At 34.0% G+C, this 16,145-nt stretch overlaps 9 protein-coding genes across 9 annotated transcripts; all 9 read left to right on the forward strand.

The window, feature by feature from the left end:
• Window positions 1-1,840: 1,840 nt before the first annotated feature.
• On the forward strand, window positions 1,841-2,356 carry AC631_01675 (uncharacterized protein; the record flags this gene model as incomplete). Its single annotated transcript, XM_015610505.1, has 1 exon — window positions 1,841-2,356. The coding sequence occupies one exon, from the start codon at window positions 1,841-1,843 to the stop codon at window positions 2,354-2,356; it is 516 nt and encodes a 171-aa protein (XP_015468694.1).
• Window positions 2,357-3,102: 746 nt separating this feature from the next.
• Window positions 3,103-4,719, forward strand: AC631_01676 (sugar porter family MFS transporter; the record flags this gene model as incomplete). Its single annotated transcript, XM_015610506.1, has 1 exon — window positions 3,103-4,719. One exon carries the CDS (start codon window positions 3,103-3,105, stop codon window positions 4,717-4,719), a length of 1,617 nt encoding a protein of 538 aa, XP_015468695.1.
• A 418-nt stretch (window positions 4,720-5,137) lies between these two features.
• AC631_01677 (uncharacterized protein) lies at window positions 5,138-6,673 on the forward strand (the record flags this gene model as incomplete). Its single annotated transcript, XM_015610507.1, has 1 exon — window positions 5,138-6,673. One exon carries the CDS (start codon window positions 5,138-5,140, stop codon window positions 6,671-6,673), a length of 1,536 nt encoding a protein of 511 aa, XP_015468696.1.
• Window positions 6,674-7,453: 780 nt separating this feature from the next.
• Window positions 7,454-8,086, forward strand: AC631_01678 (superoxide dismutase; the record flags this gene model as incomplete). Its single annotated transcript, XM_015610508.1, has 1 exon — window positions 7,454-8,086. The coding sequence occupies one exon, from the start codon at window positions 7,454-7,456 to the stop codon at window positions 8,084-8,086; it is 633 nt and encodes a 210-aa protein (XP_015468697.1).
• A 666-nt stretch (window positions 8,087-8,752) lies between these two features.
• On the forward strand, window positions 8,753-10,366 carry AC631_01679 (uncharacterized protein; the record flags this gene model as incomplete). The annotated part of the gene is made up of 1 exon (XM_015610509.1): window positions 8,753-10,366. One exon carries the CDS (start codon window positions 8,753-8,755, stop codon window positions 10,364-10,366), a length of 1,614 nt encoding a protein of 537 aa, XP_015468698.1.
• A 707-nt stretch (window positions 10,367-11,073) lies between these two features.
• On the forward strand, window positions 11,074-12,315 carry AC631_01680 (TauD/TfdA dioxygenase family protein; the record flags this gene model as incomplete). Its single annotated transcript, XM_015610510.1, has 1 exon — window positions 11,074-12,315. The coding sequence occupies one exon, from the start codon at window positions 11,074-11,076 to the stop codon at window positions 12,313-12,315; it is 1,242 nt and encodes a 413-aa protein (XP_015468699.1).
• A 423-nt stretch (window positions 12,316-12,738) lies between these two features.
• On the forward strand, window positions 12,739-13,005 carry AC631_01681 (uncharacterized protein; the record flags this gene model as incomplete). Its single annotated transcript, XM_015610511.1, has 1 exon — window positions 12,739-13,005. One exon carries the CDS (start codon window positions 12,739-12,741, stop codon window positions 13,003-13,005), a length of 267 nt encoding a protein of 88 aa, XP_015468700.1.
• A 63-nt stretch (window positions 13,006-13,068) lies between these two features.
• On the forward strand, window positions 13,069-13,734 carry AC631_01682 (uncharacterized protein; the record flags this gene model as incomplete). Its single annotated transcript, XM_015610512.1, has 1 exon — window positions 13,069-13,734. One exon carries the CDS (start codon window positions 13,069-13,071, stop codon window positions 13,732-13,734), a length of 666 nt encoding a protein of 221 aa, XP_015468701.1.
• A 340-nt stretch (window positions 13,735-14,074) lies between these two features.
• On the forward strand, window positions 14,075-14,533 carry AC631_01683 (uncharacterized protein; the record flags this gene model as incomplete). Its single annotated transcript, XM_015610513.1, has 1 exon — window positions 14,075-14,533. One exon carries the CDS (start codon window positions 14,075-14,077, stop codon window positions 14,531-14,533), a length of 459 nt encoding a protein of 152 aa, XP_015468702.1.
• Window positions 14,534-16,145: the final 1,612 nt, after the last annotated feature.

The raw sequence follows: 16,145 nt of genomic DNA on the forward strand, positions 1-16,145 counted from the left end.
GGTGAAAGAGAAAGTGGGCTTTTCCCACTTACACACCTCTTATGCAGTTATAAGCTTCTTTCATTCAATAAAATTACCTCTATCGTAATAATTCGAAATCCAAATTTATTCGAAGATTGATGGATCATCTAGAAAATAAATAGATCTGCAAAGTTCAAATATTTCTTCAAACTATACTAGATTAATGCTTGTAATAACCAGTAATGTAATTTATTTATGTTGTGCATGTTTCATTATATAGGTACAACTGATTGTATAGTATTTTATTTTGTCAAAGACAACCAAATTTTATGAAGGTATTTGGGTATAAAAAAACAGCTGAATTTAATAGGAGGACATGAAGTGCAGTGATAATTCTCATATTTGGTTCTAAGTCAACTTATGCTTGTTTCGCTTTAGCATTTGCCATTAAACCATTGTGATTAAAAGATAAATCTTTTGTTGTACCTTTTTTCAACGATACTATGTCCAAACTCAGACAAAACGAATGTTAATTAATAAAAGATATGGGATTGTGTTAAAGCGACCAGATAGTTTTTGCTTGTCAAATTTGGAATCTTTTAGTCTTTTCATGTTTAACCATTTTGTTCGTAAGTAACCATTTTAAATAAAATAGAAAATGATTATACATCTGCAAAATATACCTTAGTCCTAGAAGTCTCTGCAGCAGCTAATAATGGTTCTTCGCCCTCTCTTCTGAATACAAGAACTACTACAATCCGTGCTATATATTCAGAAAACTTTTTTGGTGATATAGTAATAATTTAAAGGTTTTTGTGGTTGGAGAAGGGGGGGCTAGTTTTTAAAGCAAGGGTCAATCTGCAATGATTTTGAACAACAATTGTAAATAACAGCCCCCCACATTTTAAATTCGCACATATAGATAAATTACATACATAGCCGCGATTGCAAAACATTATCAGAGGAAATTGCTTGCATTTAGATAAGCTCGTCATTCTTTTATTAAAAGCTAAGACAGTATAGCTAAGTAAGTCCTTTATAACCTATCAAGTGATTGTTAAAGAATACAAGAAGGTGCAGGAAATTTTGATGAATGTTTGGAATTTGCCTTTGAACTAGGAAACTAACAAGTATTCATGATTAGAAGTAATTGAGGAAAATGATAATTATACCGCTTATCGAAATAAAAATCGAAGAGAATATTAAAGGGATAAAGTAATGAAAAAGTCAAAAATCACAACCAGGTGTAGACTAATGACAGAACTTCTGTGTAAGCTGGTTGTTGTATTATTATTCTTCTGTTTATATTTTTAATCAGCTCTATTTGCTTGATAGTGTAAAAATCTTATAAACTTTTGTTTTGAAACTTTGTATGTTTGAATATTGTGTTCTCTTGTTCACTGATTATTTCACGCTATCAATGTTATTTCTTTTAGATGCGAATTCTAATCTATTGAGACTTGCGCTACTAATCATCTATTTTTAGAGACATTTCTGTTTATAAAAATAGAACATATATATTCCTTTAACCAAACATAAATGCATTCCTAATCTATTGAATTAGAAAGAATGAACTTAAAGTTGGTTTCTAGACTTAAGGAGAACTTATAATAACATCGAACTCACATCTCGAGAGAATTATTTATTCATTTGATAGCAGTTTTCGACTTAAAGCCATAACATGATCGATTACAGCATATCTAACATGACCCATAGCGGTGCTTTGTTTATGAATGAAACTTAAATCAAGTTATGATATGTCGGAGGGGAAGGTTATGAATACATTTTTTTTAGAATTATGTGATATCCATCATGTATAAATATACATATTTTACCAGATATTACTTTAGAATTAATTCTATGATAATCAATAATAAAAATGAGATTATCTAGTGCTGTCGCTTTATGTGTATTTATATGTTCTGCTCTTACAAGTAAACCGTTCGAGCTCCGTATGGTAACACATGATCCCGAGCTTGACAATGTTCTAATAACCAAACATAAAGAGTACAATGAGTTATATGCTGGAAACAGTACAGCTGTTGATCCTCTTGGGGATATTGTTAGATTTACTGTAAATGATGATGGGACGCTTCAAAATGAAGCTGGGGTTAAGTTATCCGTTCTTTCAAGCGATGATTTCCCCGCATTTGGTTTGTCTTTGGACAAAGATAAATACCCTGCTTATGGCTTTTCAATTAGAGATGAAATATTGTACTATAAAGATACAAAAGCATTTTCCGCATGTCCTTTCTTTGTCAGAAACAAATATGAAAATTATCTCTCAACCGATTTGAATTTGCCCTGCAGGAACTACAATTGCTTTAGGTGTAGTAAAATGTCACTCATCTACTACAAGTACAACAACTCCCACTCTTCTCCCGACTTCGGTTAATTAGCTTATAGTGGTGTATATGTCTTTCATTCAAATTTTTGTTCTCTCCCGTCACCCACCCACCAGAAACGTTCTCTTTTTATCTTTGCTCGTGATTTCGGGTGGACTCTTAATTTGGGTTATCTTTTATCCTTTGTTACCAAATAGGTATTGCCGAGATTTCTATTGTTGAGATCTCGGGTTGAAAATAAATCTTCCAGTTTTATAAAACGAAATGAGCTTGCATTAGGATATTTTACAGATGGAAATACTAGTCTAATTTTTTAGTTCAATTAGAAAACATCTCTGTAGTTTTATAATTGTAAGTGCTGGTAGTTCGTGATGAAAATCATTGAACATCTTCTAATCAAAATTACAGGCACCAAACTGAATTACCAAAAATCTAATTCCGAAAAACTCACCTTTGCCGAACACCTAGGTAATATATTTATGAAATAGCTTGCTTCCGCGGGAAGCAATTATTGTATAATTTGGGATTGAATGCAACCTTAGTAGAATCCCGCAATACCATTAAACAATTGGATGTACAGGAAGCTGCCCCACATTTCGGAATCTCGCATATTGTTGAATAAGGGAACCATTTGATTAAACCTATTTATGATGGCCTGGCTCATCAGAACCGAGAATTGTAGCCTGAACCCCAAAAACATATTATTATCAAATGCTTATAAAGGCAATCAGATCCAAGATAAAACTATTGTTAGAAAATTTGATTTTGAAATTACCTACTCAAACAATATTGCAAAATGGGATACGAAGATAAATTACTAGCCCCGGCTTTAAAGTTTAAAACCTTTTTGGATGGTTTTCCGAACATTCATAACGTCTATATTGTTGTTGGTATTTCTTGTATATCTGGCATGATGTTTGGTATTGATATCTCTTCGATGTCTTTATTCATTGGAGATGATAACTACTTAGATTTCTTCAACTCGCCCAATTCTACACTTCAAGGATTTATTACAGCATCTATGTCTCTTGGGTCGTTCTTTGGGGCATTGTCTTCTGCTTTCATTTCAGAACCTTTTGGGAGAAGAATGTCGTTGATGTTTTGTGCATTTTTTTGGTGTGTTGGGGCAGCAATTCAATCTTCTTCGCAGAGCGTCGTCCAATTGATTATTGGTCGTTTCATTTCTGGATTTGGTGTTGGGTTTGGTTCCTCGGTGGCCCCAGTTTACGGTACAGAATTGGCACCAAGAAAAATAAGAGGATTTATAGGTGGATTATTTCAGCTTTCGGTCACATTAGGAATCTTAGTTATGTTCTATGTCTGTTATGCTTTACATTTCATTAATGGCGTGGCTTCATTCAGATTATCATGGGGGTTGCAAATTGTTCCTGGCCTTTTATTGTTCATCGGCTGTTTTTTTATCCCTGAGTCACCTAGATGGCTAGCTAAGCAAGGTTGTTGGGAAGAAGCAGAATATATTGTTGCGAAGATTCAGGCTAAAGGCGATAGAGAAGATCCTGATGTCATGATTGAGATCACTGAGATTAAGGATCAAATTTTGGCAGAAGAAAATATCAAATCTTTCACTTATGCAGATCTATTCAAACGTAAATACCTCCTTAGAACCGTAACAGCTACTTTTGCTCAAATATGGCAACAATTGACAGGGATGAACACATTAATGTATTATATTGTTTATGTTTTTGATATGGCTGGCTATCTGGGTGACGCAAATTTAATTGCGTCTTCTATTCAGTATGTTCTATTTTTTGTTATGACTGCTCCTTCATTATATTTAATGGATATATTCGGTAGAAGGCCTATATTATTGAGTGGTGCGGCATTCATGATGATATGGCAATTTGCGGTTGGCGGTTTGCTCTCGACCTATGCTGAGCCCACTGATAATGTTGGAGGTAACGATACTGTTAGATTAAGGATCCCCCCTGGTAACTCGACTGCAGCCAAAGGCGTAATTGCTTGTTGTTACTTGTTTGTTGTATCATTCGCATATAGTTGGGGTGTATGTATCTGGATGTATTGTGCTGAGGTTTGGGGTGACAGTGCCTCAAGACAAAGAGGGGCATGTTTTACGACATCAGCAAATTGGATTTTTAATTTTGCAATTGCAATGTTCACTCCATCAGCATTCAAAAACATTACTTGGAAAACATACATGATTTTTGCTACTTTCTGTGGTTGCATGTTCCTTCATGTATTCTTCTTTTTCCCTGAGACTAAGGGTAAGAGATTAGAAGAAATTGGACAATTGTGGGATGAAGGAATTCCAGCATGGAGATCAGCTTCATGGGAACCAACTATTCCGTTCTTAACAGATAGTGAGTTACATGAAAAATTAGAAATAAATCACGTTGAGGATTCAAATTCGGGTCATTCGAGCGCTTCTAAATAAACGAATTGCTGTCCATTTTTCTTAAGCCAGGTGCTTAAGAATTTATAGGATCTTGGAAATTATTTAGTAATAAAGAATAAATACTGTATCATGACATTTGAGATGGCAGGATATACATTCAATATTACATGAAATAACTATTACTTATATAATTAGTATCAATGTTTTATATATGATATTATGCAATATAATATGGAAAAACTAATTTGATAATATTTACTTCATGTACATATTTTTTATCTAAACGGCGTTCGCATATTCAATTCGGTGTTTTTAACACTAGTTTTGAACCACAGTTTTTTTAGCCGTTCAATCTTTGATATCACCGTCTCACGTGCAGAATATAGCATCGGAGTATAAAACTTTCTAAGTATTACTAGTTAAAAATGTTTGCAAAAATATCGCTTAAACGTTGAAAATGTCTAAAGATTTATCAGAAAAGGGTTCTGAACAAATATCTGTTACAGATTTAGAGGCAACTAAAAACCCTGTTGAATCGAGCCATGACAACCTTGCTCGTAATTTTAAAGAACGACATGTTTCGATGTTAACTCTTGCACTGGCTATAGGTACAGGATTGATAATTGGATCAGGAACTGCGCTTAAACGAGGAGGAACGATTAGTATATTTCTAGCATATTGTTTCACTGGTAGTTTATTATTGGTAGTTATATTCTCTTTAGCAGAAATGGCTAGTTTTCTACCAATGCAAAAAGGGTTTAGTGGTTATTGTACAAAGTATGTTGATCCTGCAATTGGCTTTGCGGCAGGCTGGAACTATTTTTTTAAATATGCAATAGTTTTATCCGCTAATTTGACAGCAGCTGGTTTAGTAATCCAATTTTGGAGAGATGACTTGAATGTTGCAATATGGATAAGTGTGTTATACGTATTGGTCATTGCAAGCAACTATTTCAGCGTCCGCATTTATGGTGAGATCGAATACTGGTTAGCTGCAAGTAAGTTACTAGTTTTAATCATAATTTTTATCGTCTGTATTGTGATCACATGTGGGGGAACACCAAATCATGAAACAATTGGATTCAGATTCTGGAAGGAAACCGGGTTTTTACCTTATCTAGTAGATGGTAACAAAGGAAAATTTCTAGGTTGGTGGGCATGTGTGATTCAGTCCATATTTGGATTTGTGGGGTCTGAAATGGTTGGCATAATATTTGGGGAATCACCAACACCAAAGAAAACAATACCGAAAGCATCCAGGCAGGTCATTTTCAGGATTTGCTTCTTCTACATTTTCGGGGTCTTCTTGTTAGGTTTAGCAGTTTCCCCAGAAAATCCATTGTTAGTGAATGCAAATGGTACCAATGCTAATGCCTCTCCATATGTTATTGCTATCAAATCTTCAGGAATTAAAGTTCTACCTTCATTCATTAATGCATGTTTATTAATATTCATTTCTAGCTCTGCCAATACTGATCTTTATATCTGCTCGCGTCAAATATACGGTTTAGCCAAGGATGGGGCGGCACCAAAGATTTTCTTAAAATTGAATCGTTTCAATGTTCCTTTCATAGGTTGTTCATTTGCTGCACTTTTTGGATTGTTGGCTTATATGAACACTAAAGAATCTGCAGCAGAAGTCTTCGGATATATCACCAGCACAGTTTCTGTTTTTGGAATCATAAATTGGATTTATATATTAATTGCATATATTGGATATCATAGATCTATTAAAGCTCAAAACATTGGTCGAGAAGAAATCCCTTTCCGAATGTGGTTTCAACCTTATACATCTTATGGGGCTCTATTTCTAATTGCAATTGTCACTATTTTTAATGGATATAGTGCTTTCATTACCTCGTTTCACTATAAACTTTTTATTACCTCATATATTGGAATAGCTGTTAACGTTTTCCTCATACTAGGGTACAAGCTTTTTTATAAAACGAAGGTAATTAACCCTCTAGAAGTTGATTTGAATAATCCTAATTAGTACTCTTCAAAAAAAGATATTTGATATTAAGTGGTTCTAGCTATTAAAGAATTTGATTGAAATTCAGTTTATAGTTTGTTCCCGCCACTTTTCGATATCTTACTTTTACCTAAAATAATCGCCTACATTATATTTTTGGTTAAAAATTGCAGCAGTCACATGATATGAAGCCTTTATACTACATATTTTGGCACATAGAATGAAAGGACGAGATATATAGATTTACCTAATTTGCTCACGGATATTAACTTAGTAATGTAAGTAGCATGTATAAACACGTAATTGATTAATAATATTTTGATATAATATTGATCAGAATTTTACAAATTTTTCAATAATGATCCTTCTTATAAACCATGTATACATTGAGCATTTATCTTATCCTATCCAGTAATCGATGTGGGTCATAAATTGAGCAAATATTTTATCAGAAGTGGCTAGATATTGCTTAGCAAACATCAGAATTCATTTATGTCAGGCATCAGTCACTCTTCACATTTGCTGCTAATGGGCACAATTCTCGGTTTACATGTGGCTCATTCTCAATTAAAGGAGCCAAGGTGGCAGAGTAGCAAATTGTTTATGTAAAGTATCAGTATGAACACAATTGTGGTTGACCAAGTGTGAAAAACATAGGTTTGCATCGTCCTCGTATATCACGGAAGCAATTCGACATAACCATTAAGGTATAAGTATGGGTGAAGTCCCACTATAAAAACGATATTTTTTTCCTTACAAATTGATTAAATACGAACTTTACTTGAGTATTAACAATTAGGGATGACGAATAACACAGCATTTGGTAAAAATAAGATTGAATTACCCCAATTAGATTGGGCCTATGATTCATTGGAACCTTATATTTCTGCTAAGATTAATGAAATTCACCACAAGAAACATCACCAGACTTATGTTAATGGCTACAATAGCGCAATTGAACAACTAATTGAAGCAGAAGCCCAAGGTGATGTTAAAAAAGCTATTGAAATTCAGCAAAATATCAAATTCCATGGAGGGGGTCATACTAATCATGTCTTATTTTGGAAAAGTTTAGCACCTAAATCTCAGAATGGTGGACAACATCCCGGATCTGATACGAAGTTTGGCAAAAAAATCGTCGAGCAGTATGGATCTGTTGATAATTTGATTAGCATTACAAATGCAAAATTGGCAAGTATTCAAGGTTCAGGGTGGGCATTCATTGTCAAAAACAATCAAAATGGTGGGAACTTAGATGTTGTTACAACGTATAATCAAGACACAGTCACGGGTCCTCTAATTCCATTAATTGCAATTGACGCTTGGGAACACGCCTATTATTTGCAATATCAAAATGTTAAGGTAGATTACTTCAAAGCCATTTGGAACGTTATAAACTGGGAGGAAGCTAGTAAAAGATTTGAATCTAATTGATATGTTCAGAAAACTTTAGAATAGATTTGGGTCTGAAATACCATTAGAAGGTTTGGAAACCTAACTTCATTTGAAGAATACATTTTTATCGCTTTAACTATATATGGCTAATTCATAATTTTTTCTCAATATAGGCTTTGTCAATACTACGTATTTTTGACACATTTGACATACTCTCAAATAAGACTCTTAATTTAATACCAAATCCTATCCAAAATAGAGTGAATTTATTAACATTCTTACTGATTATTAATCATGTCTAAGGGTATATTAATACTGTGTATAACTATTCTGATGGGACGAATCAGAATACCACTTTTCCTTATCAGATAGAGGCTGAAAGTTTTTCCGTTGATTTTAGCGCTAAACAACCCGCAAATATTTGAAACCAGAGTTCTGTTAATTTTGCGTCCACAGCTTTTACAACCACAGCTTTTACAACCACAGCTTTTACATCCACATCTTTCCACAATCATTCAGTTATTGTTAGTAGTAATCTCATGACGGAATCATCTAATAAGACACAGTTATATGTGTCTCAGTCTTCTGATGCGTAAGCAATTCATAATTAATGATTTAGTTCGGAGAAGTATGCTGCGTTCTCTATTAAAGGAGGTTGAATCTCTATAACTTGATGAAAATTCTGAGGACAGAAAGTAGAAAAAAATGCGTGAAGCAGTGCAAAAGTCTCCAAGTATTGAAGAGAGTGATGCCATTAGCTATAATAATAATGGCTACAACCTGATTGACTCATCACCCAAAAAGACTACAGAGATAGTTAATGAAAGACGTATTTCTGCTTCTGATTCAAATGATGATGACACACCTTACATTGATTTAACATTAAACTTATCAGAAGAAGAGAAACTCTATAGAAAAACTTCAAAATGGTACAAGTTTAAGTTATTTTTATGGGATTCTGTCGATAAGCATCCAACTGAAAAGAAGTTTTTGATGAAATTGGACTTTTTTCTTATAAGCTCTTCTATGTTAGGCTACTTTATTAAGCAGTTGAATGCCTCTAACATGAAGACAGCATATATAAATGGTATGGATGAGTATTATACTATGAACCAGAATCAATATAACTATCTCAATACATTATGGACAGTGGGTTATATTATTGGGCAAATTCCATCGAATTTAATACTTCATCGGATTAGTGCTCGTTATTACTTGGGTGGTTTAGAAATTATCTGGGCTATATTAACTGTATTAATGATTACTTGTAAGTCATTGAACGGATTATATGCAATTAGGTTTTTTGTAGGGTTAACAGAATCTGGCTATTTCCCTGGTTTAGAATACTTAGTTGGTTCATGGTATGGCACAAAAGAATTGAGTAAGCGTTCTACCTTTTTTGCTGTTGCTGGAGTTGCATCTGGGTTGGTTTCTGGTCCTTTACAAAGTACAATTTTGAATAACTTTGCGGGTAGTAGTTTGCCTGCTTTCAAATGGATGTTTGTTTTTGATGCAGTAATTTCCTTTCCCATCGGGATATATACAATGTTTGTTGATCCGAACACCCCTTCAACCACAAATGCATGGTATTGGACAAAAGATGACAAACTAGTTGCTTTAGAAAGACGAAGAAGAATTGGAGCACAACTCAATACCCGTAGAAAATATACGTGGAAAAAAATCAAGAGTTTCTTCAATACCTGGCACATATATGTCTTCCCATTAGTATTTCTTGCTTACAATAATAGTTGTTCTGCAATAAATCAGCCCACATTTGAAGGCTGGATGAAATTAGGACTAAAGGAACCTCAAGAAGTATATAATAGAATGCCTGCAGTATTATCGGGTGTCGGTATCGCTGTTGCTATAATCATGTCGTACTTTGCTGATTTCATAGGAGGTAAGAAGAATCATTATTTCGTATTTGCCTATTTTGTTTGTTTATTAATTGGATGCTCGTTACTCTCAGGGTGGCATATTCCACGAGGTCTTCATTGGTTTTGTTACTTTTTGGTAGGGGTGCCTACATCTTGGGGTCAACCACAAATTTTTTCTTGGGTTAATAGATTATTATTTGAAGATGATATGAAGAGAAATTTTGTTGTTGTATGTACAAATACGCTAGCTTATGTTACCGGTGCATTTGTTCCGATATTTGTTTGGGATACCAATGATAGTCCCAGATATTTTATTGGATTTACATATACTGCTTGCTTAAGTGCATTTGGGTTGATTATGACAGGTATTGCAGTTCATTTTATTCGAAGGGATGAAAAGGTCAAGGAAAGGTACATTATTGATAAAATCACTATAGATTGATGTCACGCTGTAAAGATCCTTTGAATTAGTATATAGTGAAACTGAAAAGATATATATTTAGTGCTTATAGAACTTAATAGCGTTACACAAATAGAAATTATATAATATGTTTAAGTATTATCTCAAAATAAAAACTTGCAATCTACCCCTGTATACTGAATATAAGATATTGGAATATTTATGTTAGTCAGAATCTAGAGTTTTACTTAATTAAGCCCATACTTGAAGGTTTTCAGATAATTACTGTGGTTAAGACATGGCTACGAACTAAAATAATCAGAAAGTTGCGCAAGATTGATAGCAAAAAACTGAATTATACTTAGATCCACACTTTGTTTATTTCTCCCACTAAAGCCCTGAGGAATTTATAATAAGGACGAGTTTACTCAAACCACAACTTTTCGAAGCCGAAGCCGAACTAGATAAATAAAGTTGTCACTTATTGTATCAGGTTCAGATAATTTTAAGGATCTTTCCTACTGACACAATATTGCCACAGTTAATAGCATTAATTTCTCCATATTTGCTATTTCTCAGATAATTCAAAACAAATTGATGCATTATCTTTCATGCATGAATTTTTATTAATAATCTAGCCACAGTCAACACATTAATCTTTGAAATATTACTAATATTAAGACTATAAAGACACTGATTGAGAATCGTTTTTCATTTTGTCTTGATCCTATTAACATTCAAAACAAACAATGGCTCCAACTGCAGAAGTGATAAAACCTAATTCCACCGACTTCGATTTAGAAGAAGCGGTAGTAAGTATTGCTCGCTTGAATACAAATAGCAAAAAACGTGATTTCAGATCTTCTTATAAGGGTGGTTTTGCTGACTCATGGGTTGAGAGGTTGCCTAGTACAACTCGAGAAAGGTTAGAGAAGGCCGGTGTTGACTTGTCAAGAGGATATCCAGAAAGACCCCCAACTGAAGATATTCCCATCTTCCTTGACCAAGCAGAAGCCATAAGAAGCACAGAAACACCTTACATTGAACGAGGCAAGAATGCTGATCCTGAGAAAAAGGCATTATTTAGTGCCGCCAAGGAAGTTAGAAATTTAACCAAGCATATTGGTACCGAGATTATCGGTTTACAATTGAAGGATTTAAATGATAAGCAGAAGGATGAGTTGGCTTTGCTAATCGCTGAAAGAGTAGTTGTATTTTTCAGAGATCAAGATTTGTCCCCTCAAAAACAACTTGAATTGGGAAGTTATTGGGGGACAGTTGAAAAACATGCTCAACAAGTTCATGTTCCCGGACTTCATGGAATTACTGTTATTTGGCAAGACTTATTCAGAAGAAACGGTTTGGATATTAATTTTAAGAATGCCGTTGGACAAGGAACTAGTATCTGGCACACAGATCTTACTCATGAATTGCAACCACCAGGAATCACTCATTTGCATAATGATGCAATTCCTGATGTAGGCGGTGACACTGTTTGGTCATCTGGCTATGCTGCTTATGATAAATTGTCTCCAGCGTTTCAAGAATTTTTAGAAGGTAAAACTGCTATTTATATTTCTGCAAACAAATACGTTGATCGTGAAAATCCGTTGAGAGGAAGTGCAAACATTGAAAGAGAGCATCCAATTATTAGAACTCACCCAGCAACTGGTTGGAAATCTTTATTTGTAAACCGCTCTATGACAAGAAGAATTGTTGGTTTGGAGCCTGAAGAAAGCAAGGTTATCTTAGAATACTTGTTTGAAGTTTTCGAAAAGAATTTAGATATTCAGGTTAGATTCAATTGGAAACCAACAAAAGAAGGTTTAGGTACTTCCGCCTTGTGGGACAATAGAGTCTCCCAACACTTCGCAGTCTGGGATCACGAAGGAAAAGAAGAAAGACATGGAACAAGAGTTTCATCCTTAGCAGAGGTTCCATATTTTGATCCTGAATCGAAATCGCAGAGAGAGGCTTTAGGATTAAATTGATTATATAATTATTTTAATAAAACTGATTATATTCTAATAAACTAACAAGTATGTATTCAATATGTTTTAATCCCATAAATATTGTCGTCAATAGGTGAGATCATTGTGGCTGCAAAATCGCGCAAAATACAAGGCAATATGTATATGTATGCGAAATATTGACGTGAGACTAATAATATTTTAAAATTCTTAGTTCGTTTTGAGCTAAATACAGGGTATTTGTTCATATTTCGGTTACTTATACTATTGTAAACTGTGCATTTGGTACTATTTAGATTACAATAGATGTTGGTTGCAATTTATGGTGTGTATTGTATAAGCGTCTTAAATGTGGCTTCAACGACAATGTTCAGCCTCAATAAAAGCTATATAAATCTAATGAATGGACATTATTATTAACCAATATAATTATATAGAAACAAAATGTCTCTGTCTTCAAACGATGTTATTGATATCGATCGGGATATGGACAAGCATAAAAACCTGTTTCAGAAACAAGACAAAAAAAATGGGTATCATGAACAAACAATAGAAGAGTTTGAATATTCAAACATAGTTTTTAAAACAGAAGACAACTTGACCAGAGGCTTGAAACAAAGACATATTCAAATGCTAGCTTTGGTTGGAATATTTGGTACTGGCTTATTTTTATCTTCTGGAAGTACTCTAGCACTTGCGTATGTATCATAATAAGTAAGTCTTTACTTCTAATTTTTAAAGCATCTACTAACTATTTTTAGGGGTAATGTTGGTATGTTGGTAGCTTATATATTTGTCGGATTTATTGTGGGTCTAAATCAAATAGCTAATGTTGAGGTGTCTACTTTAATGCCGGTTACCGGATCTTATGTCAGGCATTCAGAACAATTTATTGATGAAGCATTAGGCTTTGCTTTAGGTTGGATTAATATTTATGCAGCCATCGTCCCATCTGAGTTAGCAGCAACAGCAGTTGTAATGACTTATTGGACAGATATTAATTCGGCACTTTGGATTTCTATATTTGGAATCATAATTATTGCCACAAATTCTTATAGTGTCAGGTTCTATGGTGAAGTAGAATTTTACCTTGGAATTCTTAAGGTTTTATTGATCGTTGGATTGTTCCTCGCTTGTTTGATTATCGATTTAGGTGGTGCCAAAGGACAAGAAAGATTAGGCTTTAGATATTGGAAAGAAACTCCTTGGAATGAATATTATAGCACGGGTTCATTAGGTCGATTTCTAGCGTTCTGGAAATGCGTCTCCGGCGTAGTTTATTCTTATGGAGGTATTCAAACCATTAGTTTATATGGAGGTGAAACCCAGAATCCTCGTCGAAGCATTTTTACAGCTGCAAAAAGAATTCGTATGTATATTCACTTATTACTGCATTACCAAAATGAATCTTTTTTAATACATCATACTGACCAAATTTAGTTGTTCGAGTTTTTACATTATATTTTTTCATAGTGTTTGTTTTAACTTTAGTTCTTTCTTCAAAAGATCCAACATAGTATCATCTACAGGTAATGCATCTGGTTCACCTTTTGTAATTGCCATTAAAAGAGCAGGAATAAAAGGATTACCTCACGTCATAAATGCCGTGGTTTTGACATCTGCTTTCTCTGCAGCCAATTTATCGATTATTCAAGGTTCAAGATCATTATTTGCATTGGCTTCGAAGAAACAAGCACCAAGCATATTTCTTAAAACAAATAAAAAGGGTCTCCCATATTTTGGAGTTATAACTGTATCTTTATTTATTCCATTGGCATATATGTCAAGTTCGGCAAGCTCATCGACAGTTTTCCTGTGGTTCCAGAATATCACCTCCTCGAATTTACTTCTAGGTTGGTGTTCGATCTCCCTTAACCATATATTTTTGACCAAAGCGATGAAAGTACAAGGTTACAAAAGAGAGCAACTCCCGTATACATTTAAGTATGCCCCTCAAGCGGCATGGATTTCCTTATTTTTTTCAGGTTTAATATTGCTCACAAGTGGGTTCTCCAATTTTTTGTATGGTAATTTTGAGATATCATCATTTTTCAGTTCATATTTCGTGATTCCCTTATTCGCGGTATTATATGTCTTCTGGAAATTTTTCAAAGGAACAAAATTAATAATGCCTGAAGATGTAGACTTAACAAGCTTATTCGCAGATTATGAAGAGAACCCTGAACCTCCTTTGGAACCATTAAAAGGTTTGCAATGGCTTACTTTACTTTGGTCATAGATTTGTATACAGTGTACAAGGTAATTTCTTAGCCTCTATTATAAGATCAGAAATTAATTATCACTTCAAAATTTACAACTTTCTCAAAAAAAGTAAAATTCTCTTTAAAATTAAATTCAATATTATTACAACATTTTCTAATATTTTGCTCATTAACATATATATTATATTTCCTTCTCATGTTGAAGAGTAATATATAGGAACAATATTTATCAGTCTCATGAAAGATGTATTGCTGAAGGTTGTTGCAACTTTCCCTAAATTATGCAGAATTACCCGACCCCAAAAATAACATATTGCAGTCATTCAAATATTCCGCAGGGTATTTGTTAAAAAATAATAGCAGGTTTTATCTTTTAACAGCAGGGTTCAAGTGAAACATCTTCAGGAACCCCATAAATGACCAGCATAAAGCCCCCCCGGTGAATAAATCTAAAAAAGAGCTCCATGTTAGTTTTATGTTACATCGTTAGTGCACGTAACATTCATCTTAAACAATAAGGTTGTGTGATTTATACAATTCAATTGCAGGGCCTAGAACTCTAGAGCTTCGATCATAAAAGGCTTTCGATTGTATAGCAAAATCTTATAAACTAAATAACCCAGACTGAACGTTCAAGTAACCCGCTTAAAGAATGAACATTGCGTGAGTCATGTACGAATTGTGTTTTCTACTAGTCCATTGAGCTTCGTGATACACAGGCAAGTCCAAAATATTTCTAGTATCTAATTAAATAACACGGAATAATCGGAATACTACATTTAGGATGGGGAATATTCCTGAAAACATGACGCCCAAATTATCGACGTTTCTGATATGAAGTCACTACAAAACTGATCGATAGCTTACTAATCGAACTAAGACAAATGCTCTGTGTTGCTTTTATATGAGATCCTATTTCATCAATTCACCTGTATGATTAATTGCTATAGTTCTGATTGACAAAATTGATCTCATCAGTACCGCTGCAGTCGTACCAATTCCTTCTGATGTCTATTAATTCTATTAATTGCGTGATTGGGAAAACCAGCATCTATTTCTCTTCTTTCTAGAGTAACTTGGTCAAATTTTAACTTTCATGATCATGCTTGAAATGTCCTGCACTAGTAAATAAATAAATGTGGTACGGTTAGGGTATATTTCGCACGGCGTCATGTTGAAGTTACAGTGCGTATATTTTTGAGGTTCACATGCAGGAGCAAAATATTTTATGGGGATTTATCAGAGGTTTGAAGGCTATTATTTCTCGTAAGGGTATTTATCTACTTTGATCCTTTGTATAATTGTTCCGAAGTGGTATTTTTGCATATCCCCGCTATATTTTTTTCAATTGCAATGCGGTTGTATGTCCTAAACGGTTATGTGGAGAATTCGCGTAGTTTCTCTCTTTGGAATAATTGTCCGTATTTCAGCATGAGATACATATATGCCCCACAAATAACTAACGATATTCGAGTGTTATTTATTCGTAAATTGATGATACGATTTTTTTTTATTGTGATGTAGGCGACGGATAATCTCGATATAAGATCCCAGTATCTTATAAAACGAGACTAAAATCTTCATTCAAATTGCTGTTTTTCTCATAGCGTATTATTGAAATATATAAAA

This window comes from Debaryomyces fabryi, assembly GCF_001447935.2.
Source record: "Debaryomyces fabryi strain CBS 789 chromosome Unknown contig00024, whole genome shotgun sequence".
NCBI classification, from domain to species: domain Eukaryota; kingdom Fungi; phylum Ascomycota; class Pichiomycetes; order Serinales; family Debaryomycetaceae; genus Debaryomyces; species Debaryomyces fabryi.